Source organism: Onychomys torridus, chromosome 6, assembly GCF_903995425.1.
Source record: "Onychomys torridus chromosome 6, mOncTor1.1, whole genome shotgun sequence".
NCBI lineage: Eukaryota > Metazoa > Chordata > Mammalia > Rodentia > Cricetidae > Onychomys > Onychomys torridus.
In genome coordinates, this window is record NC_050448.1 from 78335441 (window position 1) to 78357389 (window position 21949).

Genomic DNA, 21949 nt, shown 5'->3' on the forward strand with positions numbered 1-21949 from the left:
AGGACCAACTCCTTGGGAACCAAGCCTTCAACACTTTGCAGGGGCATTCAAGATGCAAACTATGTGAACTAGAGTGAGGCCTCAGTGGCTGCTCTTCCAGAGAACTGGTGTCCAATTCCCAGCATCCACACGGTGGCTCACAACCTTCTGTAACTTCAACTCCAGGGGCTACAACACCCTTTTTTTGGTTTCAAGGGCAGCAGGCATACAAGTGGTGCACAGAGAAACATGCAGGCAAAACACCTATACACTTAAAACAAAATTTAAAGATCCAAACAACCATGAATGAATTATAGTAAGTGACCAGGCCATGTGGAAGGCACTGCAGAGGAGGCATAGCTTGAATGGAGCTTGGCTTAGGAGTCACGGGCCTGCTGGGTGGTGGTGGTGTACGCTTGTAATCCCAGCACTTCGGGAGGCCAAGGCAAGTGGATCTCCATGAGTTCGAGGCCAGTATGGTCTACGGAGTGAGTTCAGGACATGAGAAACCGTCTGGAGAAACTAAAAAAAAAGTGAGAGTCGCGGGTGTAGCACAGGTTCTTTGCCTGGGTTATGCTAAGGAAGAAAATTTAAAAGGGCGTGCCTCTTTTCCCAGTAGCTCAGGCATGGTACAACTGTTTTGGTTGGGAGTAAGGTGCAGATGAGAAATTGCGAGGTTATAGGAAACAGAAACCCAGTCAGACTGCGTTAAACAAAGCCAATAAATCCAAATGAGGAGGCCTGCAGGGATTCAGACATTTTATGAGACCTACGAGGCAGAATGTGTGTCGCCCTCTCCCTACCCCAGGGGTGGCTGCAAGCAGGCTGTGAACACTGGCGAGGGCCAGCCCTTCTCCCCTGCCTGCCTCTCTACAAATGTCCACTTCGGCTGCAGTCTGGTTCTCACTATCTCTCTGTAGCAGACAAAAGTGCCTCCAAAGAGAAGACAGTTTTCAGTTGGGGACAGGGAGTGTCCAAACGTCTCTGATCAGTCATTTTTTTCAATGCCCAGAAAGGAGAACCTGACCTACTCCCCCTGAGCAGCACAGCTGTGGGCAGGGAGTAAGGGAGTCTGTTCTCAGAGAGGCAAATATTCAAGAGTGGATCCCAGAGGTCCTGGGGACTGTTTGGAGAGGTGGGTGGCATTGGCAGTTTTGGTGGAACACCTCCTTTTTCCTGCCTCTCTCAGTTGCCCTTTAGATGATACACTGGCATTGATGTTTCATTCTCCTGCACAGTTATTAAATCCATAAATAAAGACTTAATCTCTGAAGCTCTGCCTCGTGAGTGTAGATGTTAAAGAGGTGGAGGAAACAAGCAGGAGAGGTGCCTCTGCAGTTAGAGCACTGGCTGCTCTTTCAGAGGACCTGGGTTCAATTCCCAGCACCCACATTGCTGCTCACAACCATCTGTAACTCCAGTTCCAGGGACCCAACACCCTCTTTTGGATTCTGTGGGCACCAGCATGTAACTGATACACAGATATACACACAGACAAAATACACATACACACAAAAGAAAGTAAAACAATTAGAGAGAGAGAGAGAGAGAGAGAGAGAGAGAGAGAGAGAGAGAGAGAGCGAGCTTTTACTAGCCTTGGTGGCTGCAGCAGAGAACATGACATCCTCTCCCAGGCTGCTGGGACCAAGAAGATCCCAACAAGCTAAACAGGTCTTGCCCTCCAGCTGAAGAAATGGCAGACTTACCAAGAGGAGCACGCTGCAAAGCAGCCAGACAGGCTAGATAGGAAGCCCTAGAGACCCAATCTAAAGGCCAGGAGGAATACTAGAGCAGTCTCTGCAGTTCTCAAAATGAACGTGTTTGGAAGTAAGCCAGCTAGACAAACAGGGAGCTGTGAGGAGCCTCAGGAGCAGGCACTGTACACAGACAGGAATCAAAAGGGGGCCTGGAAAATCTGAGGCTGAAGGGGGAAGCAGGGGAAGGGCTCTGCTTCCTGTTTAGCTCAGAGGCCCACCACGGAGGAGGCAGCTGAATCAATGTCATCCTGCTGTCTTTGCCGTGCTCCTCCCCACCCTGGGGCTCCTGGGCCTCCACTGACACGGACAGACAAGCACTCCAGCTTCTCTGGCAGGCACCAGGGAGGCAAGCACAGTAAAACCAAACAAAAGGGAGAGCTTAAATGGTAAGACAGGAAGTTTAGGGGTCTGGGGTGAGATGAGGAGGTCCTCCCAACCCTGATTCCCGGCGCCAGAGCACAGCTGCGCCAGTTGTTGAAAGGACAGTGTCTCCAGAGCTGCAGTCCTTCCTGGTTTTTAATGGTGATGGTCTTCGAAGCCTGGGATTGGGGGAAGATGGGGACCTTCTCTGTGGGCTTCCAACCTCGCTCTTCTCCACAAGGGTCTTTGCCCGCCATGCTCTTTTGGTCAACTACAAAGCTCATGGCCTGTTTCAGCCAAGGGAGGGCCGGGGAGGTCTCAGGGGTCGGGTAACTAAGGCTGTTTTTGATAGCATTCAGCTGCCGAGACAGTCTCCTTGAGCTGCAGATAACTTAGTTTAATGGATTTGGTCAGTTTACAGGACCTGCCCACACAGTCCATCTCACCTTCTCAAAGACTTCCAAAATAGCCCCAGCCACTGCTCAAGAGCCAAAAGAAAAGGAAAAGGACCGAGTGGCAAGGCCCCAGAGGTCTCTGCCCTTTCAGATAAGTCTATGCAAGCCTTTCCAGGGAAATCTGAAGACAAAGCAACGACAAGCAGAAGCCAGTTGCTTTGTTCTTTCCCACTGAGATTCTGAGCAAAGAAAGACGTAACACACCTGTGAGAGACAGGAGGCCGCAGTCTGTGTGAAACGTGAAAGAGACAGTCCACGCACTTGTTCCTGCAGTGATAATTACATACGCCATCTGAGCTAGTCTCATTAGGGTCACCAGAAAGCCACTCCTAAATCAACAAACCTCCACAGACTCAGTCCCACCCTCCAGTGGTTTCTGCCTAGGCACAGCCACACTGGGAAGGAGATAAGTACTACCGCCATGTGGTCTCACACACACACACACACACACACACACACAGAGTTACACAACACAGTGTCCTCAGACAGTGCTCTCCTCAGTCCCTCTCACACCCAGAACCCCACACAGCTGCGTGCACACGGATCATCCATTTGTACACACACAGCCTCACGCAGGACCCGTCTCTCACACTGTCGCTTGGACTCTTGTGCAGACAGACGGACGCACAAGCACATCACACGTGCTCACTGCCACAGCACCACACTGCACCTTCCATTCCCTGGCCCTGGTCTCGAGGCCTCCACAGAGAGCTCCCTCCTCCACAGCCCTCCTATGTGCCCTGCATTGCAGCCAGATGTTCCGTGGGCAGACCCCTCTATGGGCTGACAGGCGGTGATTACTGTTGCCAGCCCCACATTAGGAGAGAATTGAATGGGAGAGAGCCCCCTCCCGCCTCAGGCTCCCTACAATAGTGCCTTTGTGAGGTGCTCCTGCTGCCTTTCTTCCCTCTCCCTAACCAACCTACGTCAGTTGCAGCTCTGCCTGAGGAGAGAAGACAAAAGGAAGATCACAGGCCCTGACTGATCCACCCCATCCTGGGGAAGGAGGGCTGTACTTTAGAGAGAAGGCTGTGTTCCTGTCCCCCTTCCTCCCCAGTAAATAATCCAGAAGGCTGCCTGAGGTAAACTCCCCCACAGAAGCCAGGGCTTCTATCCATCCGCCAGCCTTAAGCTTGTGAGTTGAACATGGGGATGAGGCCTGGGAAAGGGACATCATGCAGAGCCCAGCAGATCCCCAGAGACTAGAGTCCAAAGCCTGGCTCCTCCAGTCCTTTCTGCCTTCTGGATTGCCCCCCTGCAACCTGGTGTGTGAGGTTAGGGGGATTAGACCAGCAGGGGTTGTTTGCAGGACTCCAGGGCAGACTTCAGTTGGCTTCCAGAACTGGGGTAGGAGGGTGCGCAGAGGAGGGTGGAGGGGAGGGTATATGTTGGGAAACTGGTGAGACCGACATCTGGGATGGTCACTGCCCCTCCTCCTGGTCCAAACCACAGACGCTGTGGCAGCAGGAAAACCAGAGCGGTTCAGACCAAGGATTGTGCAACCCAGACCCGGGAAGAGCCCGTGCTGGAGAAGGGAGCGGGGACTTGAGCTCAGAGACAGAATCTCACTTCAGAGGTGAGACTAGACACACTTGCATGCCTCGCGATGGTCTCCACACTAGCCTTCAAACCCAGTAAGATCTACTTCAAAGTCCACCAGGAGCTGGAATTGGAAGCCCTGCCCCTGGGCTCCTGGTCCAGCAGTCAGAGGCTCTCTGCCATTGGTGGTTCTCTGTGGCTGCTGTGGAGTGCTGTAGGCGTTGGAGGGGGAGGCCTTTTGTCCAACCTTCTACAGTGCCCCACAGTAAAATGTGTAACTAGAAAAATTCCCAAGGGAGTGAGGGCAGCCCAGGCAATCCCTAACATGGCAGGAGAGGAACTCTGATCTCAGGGTTACCCCAAACACACACAGGAGAGGAATGGCCAGTTTTCCTTTTAATGCAATATGTTGCCATACAAAGGGATGTGGGGGAAGCCCCCACTCTTCCCCACATTGGAGGGGGGAATGAAGGAGGACAGAGTTGTCTCCGTGAGTCTTTCTCTCCCTTGGGTCATACTGCTGTCTGGGGTTGACCCTATCCAAAGGTCAGAGCTCTGGGTTTGGGACTAAAATTTTTGGACACAGAGCAGGAGAGAGAGCAGGAGTGAAGATTTAGGGTGTTTGCTGTTTTGGTTCTAAAAGGTTACTCAAGATCCGGAGTTCTGCATAAAACAAAAAGGCTGTGAGAAGTTGGTGGTTGTTTAAAAGTGAGGGGTATGAGCCACCACTGGCCTTCATTTGAAGAATGAACAGCAGCTCTAACAAGAATATAAATGTGTGGAGATAAGAGAATCAGAAGCACCAGCTGCTTACACTTCCTCCTCTTTCTTCCTCATCTCCAGCTTGTAGACAATCTGGTAGCCATCATCCCAGGCATACAGCTGGCGCTCGCGGGGGTTATAGCGAAGGCTGGCATGAGCACCATATCGTCGTGGAAAATAGGAGAGTGCTGCCCGTTCAGGGGTCAGAGTACCACTGGCATCAAAGGAACACTGAATACGGGCCCGGCTGGCAGGGCGGGTATTATAGACAACGTACAGGGTTCCACAGATGACAAAGGCGGCCTCTGCATTCTCTCTGGGACATGGGGTGTCCCACTGCTGCTCTGTGTCAAGTGTCTGTGGATCTAACTTGGCTAGACACAAATGCCTGTCATCGTCCTGAGTGGCATAGACAGCCCAAAGGCCCTCCTCATCAGCTGCCAGGTCAATATATGTGTCTACTGTCAGCCCGTAGGGGGGTATCAACTTCTCTGCAGGGAACACTGAGCTGTCCACCACAGTTCTGTTTGCCAGGTGAAATTTGATCAGCTGAAGAGTATTCTCCAGTTCACCACCCCCTCCAGGACCTCCAGGAGGCCTTCGAGCATAATACAGGAAGCCACCATAGACCAGCTGCCCTGAGCCTACCCAGGGGAAGGGCACCCGAACTCGGGAAGCTTTCCGGGCCGCCATGGCAAGGGTGAAGTCACGCAGCCTTGGGAAGACGAAAGCTGTGTCGTTCTGTGTGCCGTCCAGCACGTAGATCTTCTCTGCTGGCCCCAGTGGGTCCTTGGTCCATAGACCAGAGGGGCCACCAAACCTCTTCAGGATCTTCATTGACCTCACCTGAGAGATTGTGTAGCCACAGTCTGGTGGAGAAGGAGCACAGGAGAATACAGACCCAAGAGTTAGACGTCTTACAGCAGGAACCCCCCCAGGGTTCGTGGAGGGTTAAGAGGTGGGGGTACCGATAAGGCATGGGCCTCTAGAAACTCTCTATGGACTTGTCATTAGGGGTTTCCTCCAAACATATTCTGGAAGATAGAGCCATGGTGGCTATGGACAAGGGGAAGAGAAGCAGGGAAGAGGAGTTCTGAGAGTGTTTAGGCCTCCTTGAGATCACTTACCAGTCACCATGTCATACTTCTCATTTCTTCGGCCCTTGCCTTTGGCCCCAGGGCCTCCAGGCGCCTTCTCCTCCAGCTCCACACAGGGCAAAGCTGGGTTCTGGGTCTCCAGATAGTCCACTTCCCGTTCGAGACGGTCCACTCTTCCTGAGATGGTGTCTGCCTCTGTTCTGAGGGCTTCCCGCTCCTTCTCTGCCACCTCCAGTAGAGGCAGCATCTTGTTCTTGAAGTCCCGCAGCTCAGCTGCATGCCGACTACTCTGGTCCTGGCACTGGGCCAGCCGTTCCTGAAGGGGTGGGGGAGTCAGGGGGAGGGCGGGCTGCTGGGTTATAATTCCCAGGCAAGCGGAGGCCCGACCAGGGAGTCAGGACCGGGAAAAGGAGCAAGCTCAGCTAGGCTCCAACAGCCCCTGCTGCTCCCACAGCAGAGGAGACTAGTTGTCAGGCGCTACCCATCCAAGGAACCTGCCTTAATTCACCTAAATCAGAGTCCTTCAGCCTGCTCTATCAGTGATCTGAGCCTCCAAGAAATCAAGATGCTCCAGACTTCAAACTGTTTAAAAGGGGGTGGACATGGGGTACCCAGAAGAGACAGACAGGGAGTTGCAGGCAGATTACCTGGGAAACTTTAACACTATAGGCATCTAGTTCTGAGATACAGCCGATTCTGACTCTCTTAATCCCAAGGGGAAAGTGCTGGGTTTGCTTGAGTGCAATTGTTTGATGTTGGGGAAATGGGAGTCTGTAATGAGGAGGCTCCTGGTCACTAAGCTGTGAACCTTTCTGCAGCCTCTTAGCGGAGCCCGATCTTGTCACTCCCAGATCATTCCTGTCTAGGCTAGAAGAGAAGCGAATCCCTCACCTCTAGGGCAGCTAGCCGGCGTTCCATGTACTCCACCAGGTGGTGCTGCTGTCCCTGGAGGGGTCCCGTCCATGACAAGAGGACGAAGAAGAGCAGAGGAGCCCTGGGCCCCATGGCCGCCTTAAGTAGGGCCAGAGGAGGAGTGTGCATTCGGCGGCCTCTTTCCCTCCAGCCCGTTAGCTTTGGAGGCGGGGTGGGGGCGGCGCCTCCTCTTTCTGATCTCTGGGTGTCTCTCACTACTCTGGAATATTTTTCAGTCTCTTTACAACCCCCACCCCCTCCTTCCCGCCTGGATTGATCAAACACAGATGGCCCCTTTGCACAGTCGCCAGAAGCCTTAACCAGCAGCAGCTTAGGTTTGTAAACTCCTTGGGATGGGGAAGGGATGGCAATCTAGAGGCCTCTGGACAGTCACACAGGGCTTGAAGAGAGGAAGCGACAGGAAGCTGCGACCCCGGGGTCACTCAGCAAACCCCATTCGTTTTAGGAGGGCTTCCAGTGCTGACTTAGGAAGAACCCGACACCCTTCATTAATCCTTCCCTTCTCCAGCAATAACAGAATGGATTTTCTGCCCTGCTCAGTGAAGCCAGAAACACAGGAGATGAGGTTTGAGGGGGTGGGGGGTTGGGGGTAAAGTGAAGTCAAATTTCTACAGCTCATTGGCGCCACCTTGCGCTGAGCATCTGGGGCCATCTCTCATAACAAATAGAGAAATCAGAGTAGGGCTTCACCCCTGTGGAAAAACTCTACCCAAGCAAGTCAAATGGGTTGAATTTGTAGGTTTTTCTTTAAAATACAGGGCTCCCTCTAGAGTACCAAATCTCTGACTTAGCCCAAGGAAAGAAAATTTTAAGATAAAATTCAACAATAAAACCAGAGGTTGTTGAGAAGTGGTTTTGTTTGTGGTGGTTTTTGTGTTTGTTGTTGTTTTAAACTAGCTGACTTAAATTAGAACCTGAGAGCTATTTAACATGACTTTCCAGGTATTCCCTCGCCAAAACGGGAGGGTGCATCAGAGACAAGCTAATTTACATTCAGATTTAGGGGAAGTAACCTGAAAAAATACATACAATGTAGTCTAAATCAAAACATATATATTCTGACCTTCCTATTACTGGGAGAGAACAGACTATTAGTCATTTCTCTTAGTTAGGGTTCAGTAGGGTATTTTAAAGTATTACGTATTTCTCTTTTTAATTATTTTTAAAGTTATGTACACTTTTGCATGGCTGTATGTAGGTATGTGCATGTGATACAAATGGAGACCGGGGGAGGGCATCAGATCTTCCAGAGCTGAATTTTAGGAGGTTGTGAACACTGAGTTACAGGAGCTGCCAGACATGACTGCTGAAAACTGAACTCCTGTCCTCTGCAAGAGCAGTCCACACTTTTAACGGCTAAGCCGCCTCTCCAGCCCCAGTGTTTCTCATTTCTACCCAGCTAGAACCGGAAATTAGTCCAAAGTAAATTAACTGGCCACTGTAAAGTTAGGCAGGAATATACATTAAAAGAAGTCAAGCTGGGTGGTGGCGGTGCACGCCTGTAATCCCAGCACTCGGGAGGCAGAGGCAAGTGGATCTCTGTGAGTTCAAGGCCAGCCTGGTCTACAGAGCTAGTTCCAGGACAGACTCCAAAGCTACAGAGAAACCCTGTCTAGGGGGTAGGGAGTGGGGGGGGGGGTAAAGAAGTCAAATAAACATCATCTACTCAGGGACCTGCAGTGATTAATCTAGACAAATTCCTGTTTCTTTTCAGGAGAAAATTTTGTTCACTTTGGAATCAAGAGAAATTTGATCAGAGGGTCTCCTTGTTTTTAAAGATTTCTTTATATGTCTGTGTGGGTGTGTATGTAGGGTAGAACCCCGGCAGCTGGAGTTATAATTAATTGTGAGGCATCTGATGTGGGTGCTGGGAATTGAACCCAGCACTCCGAAGAGCAGCAAATGCATTCCCATCTCTCAGGGCCCAGGTTGTTCTTTAAAGAGGCAACAAGCTCCACCAGGGCCAAAGGAGAGAAACAAAAACATCTTTCTCTAACTTGTTTTCACTCTACTGCTTTAAATGGTTGATGACACACACTAGGAAACAAAGTTATCTCAAAAGCCACCTGCCTTTTCAAAGGGCCAGAGTCAGGAGTCCAGGAGACACTTTCCTCTTGGCAAATACTTCCTACAAAATGGTATTCATTTCCATATGGAGCCTTGTACAAAGATATTCTAATGTAATAGCATTCTACTCATCTTCAAATAGAATGTTTACTCACCCCAAAGATGCTATTTATTGATCCCCTTTATGCCTCAATCAGAAGTAAAAACAGCCACAGTCAGAAAATTTACCCATTTTATTGATGCATTGCAATTGCTCTACTTTTTACCATATTATGTAGAAAATACTGAAAATACAAGCTACTTTGTAAAACCAAAGACAAACATTGAATCCAAAGATAAACTATGTTTTACACAATGGACCCTTTTCCCATAGTTAGTATTAAATTTTAAATAGCTATTTCTTTTGTTAAAATGGTTATTTTACATACTCCCTAAGTATACCTGCATTACAAACATAGCTCAGTAATTCTCAGAACTACCTGTTTCTAGAAGCTTGTTGTAAAAGGAAGCACACAACCAGGAAAGGGAGAAAGGAAAAAAAAGATTAAGTCACACACAGTAACTAGCATATCAAATACATTTAATAAAGTAGGAATTCCATTGCAATATCAAGGATTCAAAGCAGAAATACTAACATTACATATAATGTACATATAATGTACTGCTACATATAGTGAGATTATTTTTCAAGCTGAATTGGAACCACACATTATATAAAGTTTAGCAACAAACAACCATGGAGACATGGAGACATGCTGCACCATCCATCAGTTTTTTTTAAAAAAAAAAAAAGTCAAAATACAAAGCAGGCTTGGCCATTCCTGTCACTGAGAGGCAATTTCATTTCCTATCCTAAAACAAACCATCTCAACTAGTAGATCTCTGCATAATAATGCAGAATAAAACACAAATTTCTGTGCTTGCCTGGCTAAGGGCAGTCAAGCTAAGCCCCTCTAGTGGAGGATAGTGGATGAGCAACCACAAAAGCAGGCTCTGAAAGGCCAGAATTGTTTGAAATGGGCTTCTTACTCCTGGGGTTGGCATTTCAGCTGAACATGACAATGATAATCAGCTCCTAGGAGCGACTGGGAACTCTGGAGTGATTACATGTCCTGGTGTGCCTAGGTGGCTCTAAGCAACCCTTTCCACTTACTCTCATCTGGAGAGAAGCTGGAAATGCAAGTTCTAAGGGAGGGTTTATTTAAAGCCTTAAGCTGATCAAGGTCAGGCAATGCTGACTCAGGTCAGCTGCTCACTGTATTCACAGGGCTTCCTTCCATGCCAGCAGGGCAGGCAGTCACTGTTTACGCCCCAGGACAGAAGGAATGTAAAACCACGTCCAGCACATACATACTCAGCAGAGGTGGGTCATCTTGGGAAATGTGAAATGTCAGTTTGTAGACTGACAGCTTCCAAGCCTGTAAAGTCACACTGCTAGCCAGATGTTAGAGGTGATGATGCAAGCACTTGGGCGTTCTCTTTTCCCGTGGACTTAAGACTCCCATCTTCAGTAACTGCTGCTTGGGTGAGGGGGCAGGGAAGGGGTTGGTTTGTTTTTTTCCTGCATCTCATCCCTGCAAAAACAATAAATTTTGTCCCTTGCTGAGGGAAGATAAAGTACAAAAATGTTCCAACTAGAAACTAGAACTGTATTTAAACAAGAAAACCAGAATGCTTGGGGAAAAGGAGACACAAAGATCACACACACACTGACTTAAACTGTTTAACACTAGTGACAAACTACACGAACGCGTGGTTATCTCAACCAGCAGGCTGCTCAGCGCACAGCTACTATAATGATTACAGAAAAGACAGAAAATACCCCATGCTCCTGGCAGGCTGTACTGACTGCCTGCCCCGCCCTGGAAACTCTTACTCCCCGTGCTGAAAAAACTCCAAATTCGTTGACAGCTCCTCGGTGTTTCACCTGGTGCAGAGCTTGCTGACCAGGCTCCATGAAATCTCCCATCTCCATCCTGCACCTCCCTGACACCATCTCTATACAGAACCAATCCTAGAATTAGCGTTCAAATGTAACTTTCAACTCTGGTGGAACACATCTGTAGTTTAGGGTTAACCTCCTCCCCCGCACATCCTTCGTGGGCAGGAATGTCCTCATTCCCAGTACCTTCAACTTGGCCCAAATCCATGGAGGAGTTGAATACTAGGACAATTTCACAATTTGAAGGGCCCCAAGAATGTACATGTTGTTACAAAGAAACCTCAAAACCCTTGGTGATTCAAGAGGCTTTGGTTTCTTTTTAATATTCTTCACTGATTCAGAAGCCTTTCTGTGAGCTTCTTGTCACCAGTAGTTGTACAAAACCCTCCTCAGAGTATGGGGACATGTTAAGCAAAACAACAGGCTCTTTGGTATAAACACATCTGTTACATGCCTTTAACAAAACAAGCAAAGTTTACTAGTAATGTCACCTATGCGCAGGAAGGACTGCCACACGAGGAGAGAGGAAAAGAACCCCATCCTAAGTGATTGCACTTACTTTCAAATATGCATATGGAGGGCTGGCTCACTGCTCTCACCTGCTCCCTGAACTCTTATGAAGCCAGGTAGCAAGGCACAGTGAGAGCCACACGGGGGAATGCTTCCATGAGTGCTGAGCTGAGGATCCAAAATGGAAGAGGACACAGTGGCAGTAAAGAAGGAAAGCTGCTGTTTTGATTTTTCACTGTTGGCAGGGAGACTGAGAACAATGCATTTACACAACACAGCTACTAAACCTGTTCTGTTAAATCCCAGTGGACAGCTTGGGGTCCGCTGGGGCTTGCTGGTCCATCCTAAGGCAAGCTCACTGTAAACTCTATTAACCACTACATTATCATATAAGGCACTACAAGAAGGGAAGAGAGGAGAGGGGGAAGGAAAAGACACACTGAACAAACAACTCCTCACCAGACACACCTGTGCAAAACAATCCCAAGGGTCTCCTCTCCTTGCAGGCAATGCCCCTGCTCACTCAGCACTACAGTAATATGCTCTAATATAATTGCAATTAGTTCACATACATTCCAACAAGTATCAGTTCATTTTGGTTTAAATACAATGGAGACATAATCCATCTCCGGGGTAACACTGGAGGATCAGATACACACTAAATACACAATTCAAGTGTAATCACTACACAGTTGATTACAAATAACATTTTGGGTTAGAGGAAAAATTGTTATATTTTTCTAATCAATATGTACATATTTAATTATGCAAAATATTAAAACACCACCATTACAAAACTTCTAAAATATTTTTTCAATTCAGTAATAAACTTTTAAAATATTTTTTGCAGTTCCTACATGCACTTATTGTATAAGTCAATAAGAGAGCATTCAATTTGCTGTTGGCATACAAAGGAAGCTACTTGAAAGTATAAAAGCTATACACAACTTAATCTGGTTTTAGTTTCTTTAGCTTCCCCTCAAATAAGTCATATAAGACAGAAGGGAGAGACGAGGAAAACACAGAGGTGTGTTATTGAAAATTCATAGAAATCTTAGGCAAAGCTCACCATTGCCAGTATCTCATTCTAGAAAGATTCTGCATTCTATTGTATGCAAAAATCAAAAACAAAAACAAAAAAAACCCAAAACAAAACAAAAATAACTACCACCATACCCATCAACTCACTGGCTTTTCTAGTAGGAGAATTTAAGAATTTAAGTTGAACCAACAACAGAGAGAAGGAGGACTTTAAAAAAATAAGAAAGAATTCATGCTTCCATTTAAAAAGAATCCTTGGTGGGCACAGATCCTCTCACTGTGGTCCAGCAAGTGGTGGGCTGCCTTTTTAACACCACTCTGTAATGAACACAGAAAAAACTGCAAACATTTCAATACTTAGCCACTTTTGACAAAAGTGGTAATAACTGCTCAATAAGGAAACATAACATGAAAAAAATAACGAAATCACTTTAAGTTTTAATGTATTATTAGCAAAGATCAACTTTTGAGGAGAAATGCCTGACAGGAAACGTACAGCCTCGCTTAAGCTGCTTTTAAAATAAAAGGCAAGAAGTCTTGTTTTTTTAAACAAACAAGTAATGACTTCTTCTCATCTCTTACAAGATTTCAGATCCTTCTACCAGCATTTTTCCTCTGACCAGCAATCTTAATAAAAGAAAGTTAAGTAACAAAGGGCTTCACTTGTTTTCAAAAGCATTTCTAGAAATCAAGTCAAAAAGACAAAGTGTATGTCAGAGGGTAACTTCAGAGTGGTCTTTCTTCCCTGGTGACTGCAGAAGATGGGCTTCTGAGCTCCTCCAAAGTCCAAAAATGCTGTCACAAGAATAAAGAATTAAAAACACGGCAGACTTGGGAGACTACACCAATGCAGTCAACACCAAGAGCGGTTCCCCAGAGAAAAGCCTTCTGCTTCAGTGGGCCCCTGCAGAATGAGCTGCTGGCTAGGAACTTTCAAGAGAAGATGGAGGTGCTCACCAGAGCCCATTAATAACTCAGGGCCATTTGCAGGCAGCCATGAAGCCCCCCTGGTGCTCATCTACTACAAATAAGAATACTGACTGATCTTGGTAGGACTCAGCGGGTATCCAGTGTAAATTGTTGAGCCTCGGGAAGACCCAATGTAGGACTGGGTGGCAAACTGGTGCTGGTACTGAGCAGGGGCCACGCTGGCAGAAGTGAGGAGGTTAGGCCCAACACTGACAGGAACCTGGTGCACCAGAGTGCTAGGGTGAGTGGTATAAGCTGCAGCATGCCTTGAGGAACCCTGGGGGGAGAAAAGATGAGCAATGGAACTTGTGGAACCCAATGCAGCGGCAGAAGTGGGAGCAGCATACGTATACAGGTGAGGCTGGCTTGGCAGGTGAGCAGGGGCTGGGGCCAAGTGTGGATGCCCCGTCGAGTGCAGTGGGCTGCCATGCTGGAAGGCGTAGGGGGCTTGGGAGAGCGGGGCCACAAATGCCTGCTGCCTGCGGGGAGCAGGGTTGCTGCTTCTTTCCTGCGAGGTTGCAGCTGACGATGACTGCTGGTTCTGGAAGGAGGAAGAAGGGAATGAGGAATCTGGAGGTCACTCTGGTTCATAGCACCAAAGGCCTTGAGGTTCTGACGTGTACTGTTTCTGGACTGCCTTGGAACAGAATCACCCAAACTGGCAATCGATGCTGTTAGAAGAGAGCCAACTATGCCTCTGCCTCTTGGAAGAACAGATCCTAACTCTGTTCAAGAAGGCAACAGTTTGCTCCTAAGCATGACAGTGTGAGAGGAAGAGGAGAATCTTGAGTTCACAGGGGTGTCCATGCCCACACTGTCAGTAACTTAACACACCCTATCCTGGAGTCAGCGGCTTTTCTTTAGCCTTCCTTGCTGTTTTCTTCTGCTCTCCTCTCAGCTTTCCACAGCCCTCTTAGTGTGGAACCTCAGTACACACACTAACTCAGCTTCCATCTGCACCTGCATGTGTTCTCTACTCTCCCCCACACACGGCTAAATCCTCCTTCTCACATGAGCACCCAAGTTTTGGTTGAGAAAAGAGGGAAGAGAAATGGAATAGAGTACACCTTACTATCCCATCAGAGGATCACATGGCAGGGCAGGATTAGAACCAGCTGATTAAGGTGGCTTCTCTGTCTTGACTCAGGTAAACAGTATAAGGCTCAAGTTATTTACAGCCTGGAGATAAAGGAAGAGAATCTGGTCCCAAAGCACGTATGGTGATGCAGTACATAGCAAACGCACTCACAGATCAAATGAAGAGATGTAGCACATGCAGGTATGACGTAGGCCACAGAACACCAGATGTTTGACACAAAAGCAGCTTCATTTGGCTTTATTCAGCAGTCCAGCCAGAAGCAAGGTTCTCCAGAGAGAAACGACAGGGGAGACCTCAAACAGAAGGTAGCAGCCCCTAGCGCTTACCTGGCTAAGGTTGAGCGGCTGCACTGTGCTGGTCCCCCCTCGCTGAGCCCGGTACCCTGTGGGGGTGATACAGCATCCAGATGACTGCCCACTCACTGAGGCCACTGGCTTGGTCTTACTGCTAAGGAGACCTGAAAAGGGGTCAAAGGTTAGCATCATTGAACTAACCCTAGAGTCTCATATAAGTCCACGTTTGTCTGAAGTTTGCAAGAGTTAAGGTCTTAGTATCCCTTACTTCCTTAATTACATTTGTGCCTGAACAACAGAAACTATATTAGCTATTCCTTTTCTGTCTTGCCACAATGCCCACAAAGACCCTTAAATGAGTACTTAAGGAAAATTACCTAATCTATTACATATAAGGAAACACTAGAAAAACAGAGGAGACACACTCTGTATCCCCAATGAACCTATAGTTTTTGTTTGTTTGTTTGTTTGTTTGTTTGTTTTCCAAGACAGGGTTTCTCTGTAGCTTTGGAGGCTATCCTGGATCTCGCTTTGTAGACCAGGCTGGCCTCAAACTCACAGAGATCCACCTGCCTCTGCCTCCCGAGTGCTGGGATTACAGGCGTGCGCCACCACTGCCTGGCAAACCTATAGTTTTAGGTAGAAAAGGGATTAAGGAAATAAATGACAATGGGGAGCTCAGAAAGATATTTGTAATTCTTAGAATATGTAAAGGTCCAAAGAGTCTAAGATGAAGGCAAAATTCTGTCCTTTGAGGTACGTCTTCACATTCTAAGAAATTAAAGGATAGAAGAATACAAAAGTTGGCTTCTTTCTGTGTTCCCTGTAGAAAAACTGGAATGTGGACTACATTATTAGGGATCAATATTATTCATGCTTAAGTCCTAATAATTATATTCAGAAACCTGGTATTTGGATGTTCTACCTTGTCTCCAAGGCAGCTGACTATCTTTGTGGAGGAGAGAAGCATCTATCTTGACTTAACACAAGTTCTTAAATCAGAACCCTCTTATGGTACGTAGCATAACCCATAATAAAATACTTTTTATGTGTAAGGCCCAGAGGGCTATTCTGACACTAAAAGCCATCCCTCTCCTTCTGCTGGGGGATATTCGCTCACATTGTGATCCCCGGGTTTGCACTGTGTTAAATAAAATTAACCTTGGGTCAGGAGGCTGAGTTAGCAACTAGCTGACAGAAAATAATCAGAGAGCATCAGTGAGCATCTGGGAGAGATAGAAAGACACAGAAAGCAATAGGGATGGATTTGGAGTGGCACAGGTTTGTTTTTTTGTTTTGTTTTGTTTTGTTTTTTGGTTTGGTGGAGCGGAAGCACGGGGCTTTTGGAGATGCTGGCAAGGAGAGATGTTAGCTTTTTGCTTTAGTGGTAGCGACAAAGCCAGTGCCTGTGGGAACAGAATTCCCGCCAGGCTGTGGCCTGAGCAGCCAGGCGGCTGCTAGAGAAGCAGGCTGGTTAACTGTGGAGTTGCAATGCCGGCTGAAATAGCAATAGACTAGGATCTAGCCACTGTGCCTAAGTTAAAACCACACCCCCTTCCTTTGTAATAAAGTTGCCAATAGGAAGCCGCTGCCTAAGAAGACTATCTTTCCTGGGCCTCTTTGCATCAAGAGGTGAAGAAAGGTTTTTCTCCTGCAAGCTTCTGATAGCCTAGCAACCAGGAAGGAACACTTGCAGTGGGAAGTCGTATGAGTAAAAGTAAGCTTCTGTTATGAAATCAGAACTTGTTACTGCACAACTAACATAACTAAGTTAAGACCCTAAGCTCAATACCCAAGAGCAAAATCGATGGAGGTAATTAGGTAAAAATGAAACTAGCCAAGTATCTCTGCTATGACTGAAAGTCTACAGAGGATGTTAAAGTCATTTTAAAAAAAGATTTATTTTATTTTTATGCATGTGTATGTGTGTCTATGTTTGAGGGTGTCCAGAGTCCAGAAGGTAGTTGTTTCCCCCAGAGCTGAAATTATTATAGGTAGTTGTACGCTGTCTGATGTGGGTACTAGGAACCAAATTCAGGCCTTCTGGAAGAATAGCAAGCACTCTGAACCACTAAGCCATCTCCAGCTCAGTCATCTTTAATATTATCAAGTCCTTCCTATTCTAGATCATCAAATTCAAATCACCTGTAGCAGGTCAAACCGCTTACTAGATTCTTTCTGCTTTTAAGATATGTCTTATTAACTTTTTCCCACCAGAGGTGGGAATATATCTAAAACATTATACTGATACCAAACACAACCTTATTATCATATTAACCCAAGCAAATAAACATAGGGAGATAAAGTGATACAAACTTAACTATTTTTACAGGGACGAACTGATTTCTGAATTAAGCACTATTTAAGAATATCTATGCTTAGTCCTAACCACTGGCATAGTATAACTAAATATTAAACATATACACATCGAGGAAAATTCAGTGCTAAGACCCCTCTCACCTGAGGCCTGGGTTGCTACAGTGCAGTCGCCAAGCTGTGTTTTCAGTGGAGGCACAATGATGGTACGGGTGCCAGTGCCGTCCGTGGTGGTTCTGCCAGGCCCTTCCAGTGGCCCACTGTTGCCCCGGAGAGCACTCAGAGTGTCAGTGGAATATGGGCTGCTCAGGGAAGAGTCGGAGTCTGGAGAATCATTCACAGTCACATAACTGATGACATTAGACCTTGCCTTCAGGCCCGAGCTGAGGAGAAGAAAATACAATTATAACTGCCCTTTTAGACAATGTGTCTCACGTGGTCTGTGGTTCTCTCCTAACAATGATGACAGTAACTCCAACAGCAAATGGCTAAGAAGTATTTACTCTGCATCAGCACTGTTTTCACATACTATATGAGCCAAGGGATCCTTTCAACCCTGAACAATAAATTGGTACTATTACCCCCATCTTGTAGATAAGGAAATGAAAATTAAAAGGGATTCATTCAAGGTTACACAAAGAATAAACGGTAAGGACAGCACTCAGACCCAGGACACAACGATTCTGAAGTCCACAACTACTCCATGTTGCCTCTCAGTCATTCTCATTTAGAGTTCTTTCAATAACATTCTTCAAGCACTGCTTTTTCTCCCTTATCATTTTCTTAAAGTAAAATGTTCCTGACTATCTTTAATCTAACTTCTCACTATAGGATTTGTTTTTGTTTTTTGTTTCTTTGAGGCAGAGTCTTGCTATGTAGCCCAATATGGCCAGAAACTCAAAATCCTCCTGCCTCTGCGTCCCAAATACTGGAATACTGGGTGCGTACTGTACTACCATGCCAGCTTCACTATGTTTTGAAAAAAGATTCCTTCATGACTCTCACTTTACCATCTTCAGCTTCCTTAATTTTAATGGGATTGGCTCCAGGCAAAGAAAACATGCTGGCTATACCTCATATATAATTTTTGCTATTACCCTGTTACCAGGTTTTGTGGTTTTTTTTTTCTTTTCCCCAAATCAGTTCAATGACCACTCTCAACACCTGACTTGCAAGTTTACCATCTTTCATGCAGTCCTTTTGAACTAGAGGCTCCAAATGCTTTCTAACTTTGGTTTTCTAAGTTCAAAGGTCATGTAGCAGGTGGAGAGGCGGCTCACTGAGACTAGTGTTGCTCTTTCAGGTCTAGAGCTCAGTCTCCAGCACTGACGTCAGGCAGCCCATAACCACTGTAACTTAGCTTCAAGGGGTCCTGTGTTCTCCTTCAGTCTCCACAGGGACCCGAACCCATACGCACATGACAATAAATATATAACAAATCTTTATTTTATTTACTTATTTATTCATACATTTTTTAAGGCAGGGTCTCACTGTGTAGCAGCCCTTCGGCTGGCCTAAAAATTTCAATGTAGATTAGGTTGACTTTGAACTCATCATTGAGATCTGCCTGCCTCTGCCTCCTGAGTTCTGGGATCAAAGACATGTGGCACCAACCTGGCAATAATAAAGCTTTAACCCTCAGTTCTAACTCTTTAGTCTCTTAATTTAATTTCATATGTGAGTCATAGGTAAAAAGGTTATTGTTGTTCAACAATGTGTCACCACAGGTTATACCTAACACTGAGAGCTCTCTGTGAAGAACGTAACACAGATCAATCGAGGCATTAGCCATTCACACTGTGGAAGGTATCTTGCATATCTCCTAAACTTACTGGTTCCCTGCAGTAAACTGCCTAGTTAAGGACTTGATGAGGCGGCTTGAATGAGGGGTTGGTTCCCAGTTGATGGCTGTGTGTGGGAAGGTTATAGAACCTTTAAAAGGTGGAGCTTTTCTAGGGAAAGCACACCACTGGAGCAGGCTTTGAGATTTTTAAAGCCTGGCCTCACTTCCTGTTCCTCTCTATGGATCAAGTGTGGCCGGCCAGCTTCCTGTTCGTGTCCACACTCCTGCCCTTGCTTCATGTCTTCCCACCATGACGAAATGACCACATTATCCTCTCTGAAACTCTAAGCCAAAAGTTGCTTTTTGTCATGGTGTTCAATCACAACATAAAAATAACTAGTACACTTGCAAAAATGCTAGGATAAAAAGAAACAAGCTGATATTTAAGTTCTTCAGCTTTCAGAAGATATAAGGGGAAGGGTCCTACCTTCCCCAACACAGTCTTCCCAGATGAAGATACACATGAGTTTCAAATAATCTACCTATTCACTCCAATGAACTGTTCTTCATACACTCCTGTTATGGCTCGTTTTTGGGAGAGCTCCCTGAAGGCAAAGACCATGTCTGTAGTTTAACATGTATTTCAAGCCAGAGTTGCCATAGCAATGCTCTCTAATGTGTCTGAAAGACTGATTTATTTGATGAATAACATTACAGAAAACTTGACAGGGCTCAGTTTTGAGAACTTCTGAATTTGACTGACATGCTTACAAATTATTTTTGTTTGTTCTTTTTGTTTTTTTCAGTCAAATTTGCCCTTGAATAAAGCTATCAGTCAAAGACCAAGGGTATATACTGACACTAACAGTCAAAGACAGACACTGCCTGGCCACCATTGCCTGGCCTACCTATTGGGCTTGTATTTGTTGTCCTCTTCTTCATCAGTGTCGCTACGGATAGTGATGACGCTCACAGGAGGGCTGGGGGTGTCTGGAATGATGATTGGCTGATGCTGATCTTGGACAGGGACTAAGGAATTATAAGAAGATGTGGTACGTAGAGGACTACTCCCAACCAGAGAATAAACTTGGGAAGGCAGAACTTCCAGAGAGGATCTGTAGAAGAAGTTCACAAGTTAAGACATTTGGTCCTTGCCCTTACCCTCCTAACTATACATCTTTTCCTTTGACTTTCTAATTGCTTTCTGGTTTTTTTTTTTTTTTTAACCTAATCATTAAGATAGAACATTTAGTTATAAAAGTTCTAATGAAAAATCTGGCCAGTGCTCCCAAGGATAAGAACGGCAAAATACAAAAGAATTTACATTTTTATGCACCTTTGTCCCCAGGTTAAGCTTCACTCTGTAAAAAGTAGGCAGAAAAATGAAAACATGTCTGACCAGATGGCTCAGTGAGTAAAGCCGGATGACCTGAGTTTGATTGCAGGGACTGATATGGTAGGAAAGAACTGACTCCTGGACTTTGTCCTCTTACTTACATACATTTGCCAAGGCATGTGCATCAGAAATAAAGGATGACCATATCAGGACACATCTGCACAGATGAAAAGGTCAGCTCATGCTCAATTTGGCAGGCACTTGCTTCACAAACCAATGCCTATATACTTCAACACCCTGAGTGCTAGACAACATACTCTCAAAGCCTTACCCATAGCTCTAACACAGACTTACTTGGATGAGACTGGAGCAGATTGCTTATTCTTCTTTGAAGGGAGGGAACTAGATTGCTGTTGTCTGACAACATGGGCAACACCAACATTCAGAGGCTGAGCAGTGGCCAACGTCACATGGTTAGTCAGCAAAGATGGCTGCTGCATGATAGTGCTGTACTGGTTGCCATGGGAGTGGGCGTTCCTGTACCAACATAAGGAAACACAAGAGTGACTCCCCATACAACTAAAAATCCCAGACCAGGGTATTAGAGAGAGTAAGACACTAAGCATAGCTGTGTCTTACTTTTACAATCAGTCACTGGGATTATAAGGCTTTAAGAACTCACTATGTTCTCTCTAATCACTTAAAGCTTTGCTTAAATGTGAAGTAAATGATTCCTGACCACAGAACCTGCATTTTTCATATGACTCCTTTTCTAGACTGGTGAATCCTTTTCTCAAAAGATTTCAAGTATCAAATGTCCCTCATTCTCTTTTTAGTCTCTTCCTAGAAAGTATCCCTACTCCACAGGATCCTACCCACACCTATTTCCCAGAGAAAGAGAGTGTGCTTGCCTCCAGTCTGCTAGCTGCTGACCACTCCCCATGGCCTCTGGAATCACTGCAGTAGGCTGGACAGAGTTGTGGAGAGCTACCCCGGGCAACTGCTGCCAAGTTGAAGGGAGGAGGATTTGTTGTGTTCCTCCAGGCCAGGCTTGCTGCAAGGAAACACACATAGAAAGATCCAGACTTGACTCATTCTTAGCTTTTTATTTTGTGTTTCAGATGAAAGAAAAATTTGTATCTTAAAAAAAAAAAAATGTTTGTAGATTGTTAACTTGCAGAGATAAGATAATAAAAAGGAAGACATACAGTGCAGAGGGCTTACTCATGGCTGCAAGAGTTGTGGATGAGAAGAAGCAAGCTGCCTCCTTTGCTATCACCATAACCTGAGCAGCGGGTACTAAGAAACCAAGGTCCCTGCAGGTATAGGTTTCTGTGCCATGAGAAAAGAAACTTGAAGGTTCAGGTAAACTTTGGTGAATAAAAGCCTATAAAATACATCCCTAGGAAGGGTTGAGAGGGCTCTCTCAGGATTAAAAAATAGAAATTCTAAAATTTGAAAGCCAATCAGATAAGACAACAAATCAACCCATAAACATAGGGCAGAACTGCCCCTTTATTAGGAGGGTAGAAAAGGCAGCAGCAGAAATGGTGACCAGATACCAAACCCTTTGGTAAATAAGCTTATGGCAGCAAAAGGGCTACCCACGTTATTTATAGCTATATGATAAAAATAAAAATTAAGTCAATGAGCAAATATTTCTTAAAATAATTTTAAAAGCACCACATTATTCTTAAAAGTTGACAAAAAG

General features: G+C 45.9%; 2 protein-coding genes across 4 annotated transcripts in view; both read right to left on the reverse strand.

Moving 5' to 3' along the window:
- Positions 1 to 4471: 4471 nt before the first annotated feature.
- Positions 4472 to 7092, reverse strand: Olfml3 (olfactomedin like 3). Its single transcript, XM_036190608.1, has 3 exons — positions 6841 to 7092; positions 5980 to 6265; positions 4472 to 5721 (listed from the first exon to the last, which is right to left on the reverse strand). Exons 1-3 carry the CDS (start codon positions 6988 to 6990, stop codon positions 4901 to 4903), a joined length of 1257 nt encoding a protein of 418 aa, XP_036046501.1. The 5' UTR covers positions 6991 to 7092; the 3' UTR covers positions 4472 to 4900.
- A 2075-nt stretch (positions 7093 to 9167) lies between these two features.
- The window catches only part of Hipk1 (homeodomain interacting protein kinase 1), a 51157-nt gene continuing 38375 nt past the window's right edge, over positions 9168 to 21949 (reverse strand). For all 3 annotated transcript variants that reach the window (XM_036189888.1, XM_036189887.1, XM_036189889.1), the window contains 6 exons: positions 21150 to 21292; positions 20593 to 20775; positions 19811 to 20017; positions 17264 to 17502; positions 14837 to 14967; positions 9168 to 13952 (listed from right to left, as the gene is read on the reverse strand). In XM_036189888.1, the coding sequence (XP_036045781.1) occupies positions 13464 to 13952; positions 14837 to 14967; positions 17264 to 17502; positions 19811 to 20017; positions 20593 to 20775; positions 21150 to 21292 (1392 nt within the window). In that variant the 3' untranslated portion in view covers positions 9168 to 13463. The remainder of the gene's footprint in view (positions 13953 to 14836; positions 14968 to 17263; positions 17503 to 19810; positions 20018 to 20592; positions 20776 to 21149; positions 21293 to 21949) is intronic.

What these genes read in the sequence shown, in the direction of transcription:
- Olfml3 (XM_036190608.1), bottom strand. Translation starts at nt 6,990, where the DNA reads ATGCACACTCCTCCTCTGGCCCTACTTAAGGCGGCCATGGGGCCCAGG. An exon ending in GCCGGCTAGCTGCCCTAGAG is followed by an intron (nt 6,266 to 6,840) that starts GTGAGGGATTCG and finishes CCACCCCTTCAG; the next exon opens with GAACGGCTGGCCCAGTGCCA. An exon ending in GAAGTATGACATGGTGACTG is followed by an intron (nt 5,722 to 5,979) that starts GTAAGTGATCTC and finishes CTTCTCCACCAG; the next exon opens with ACTGTGGCTACACAATCTCT.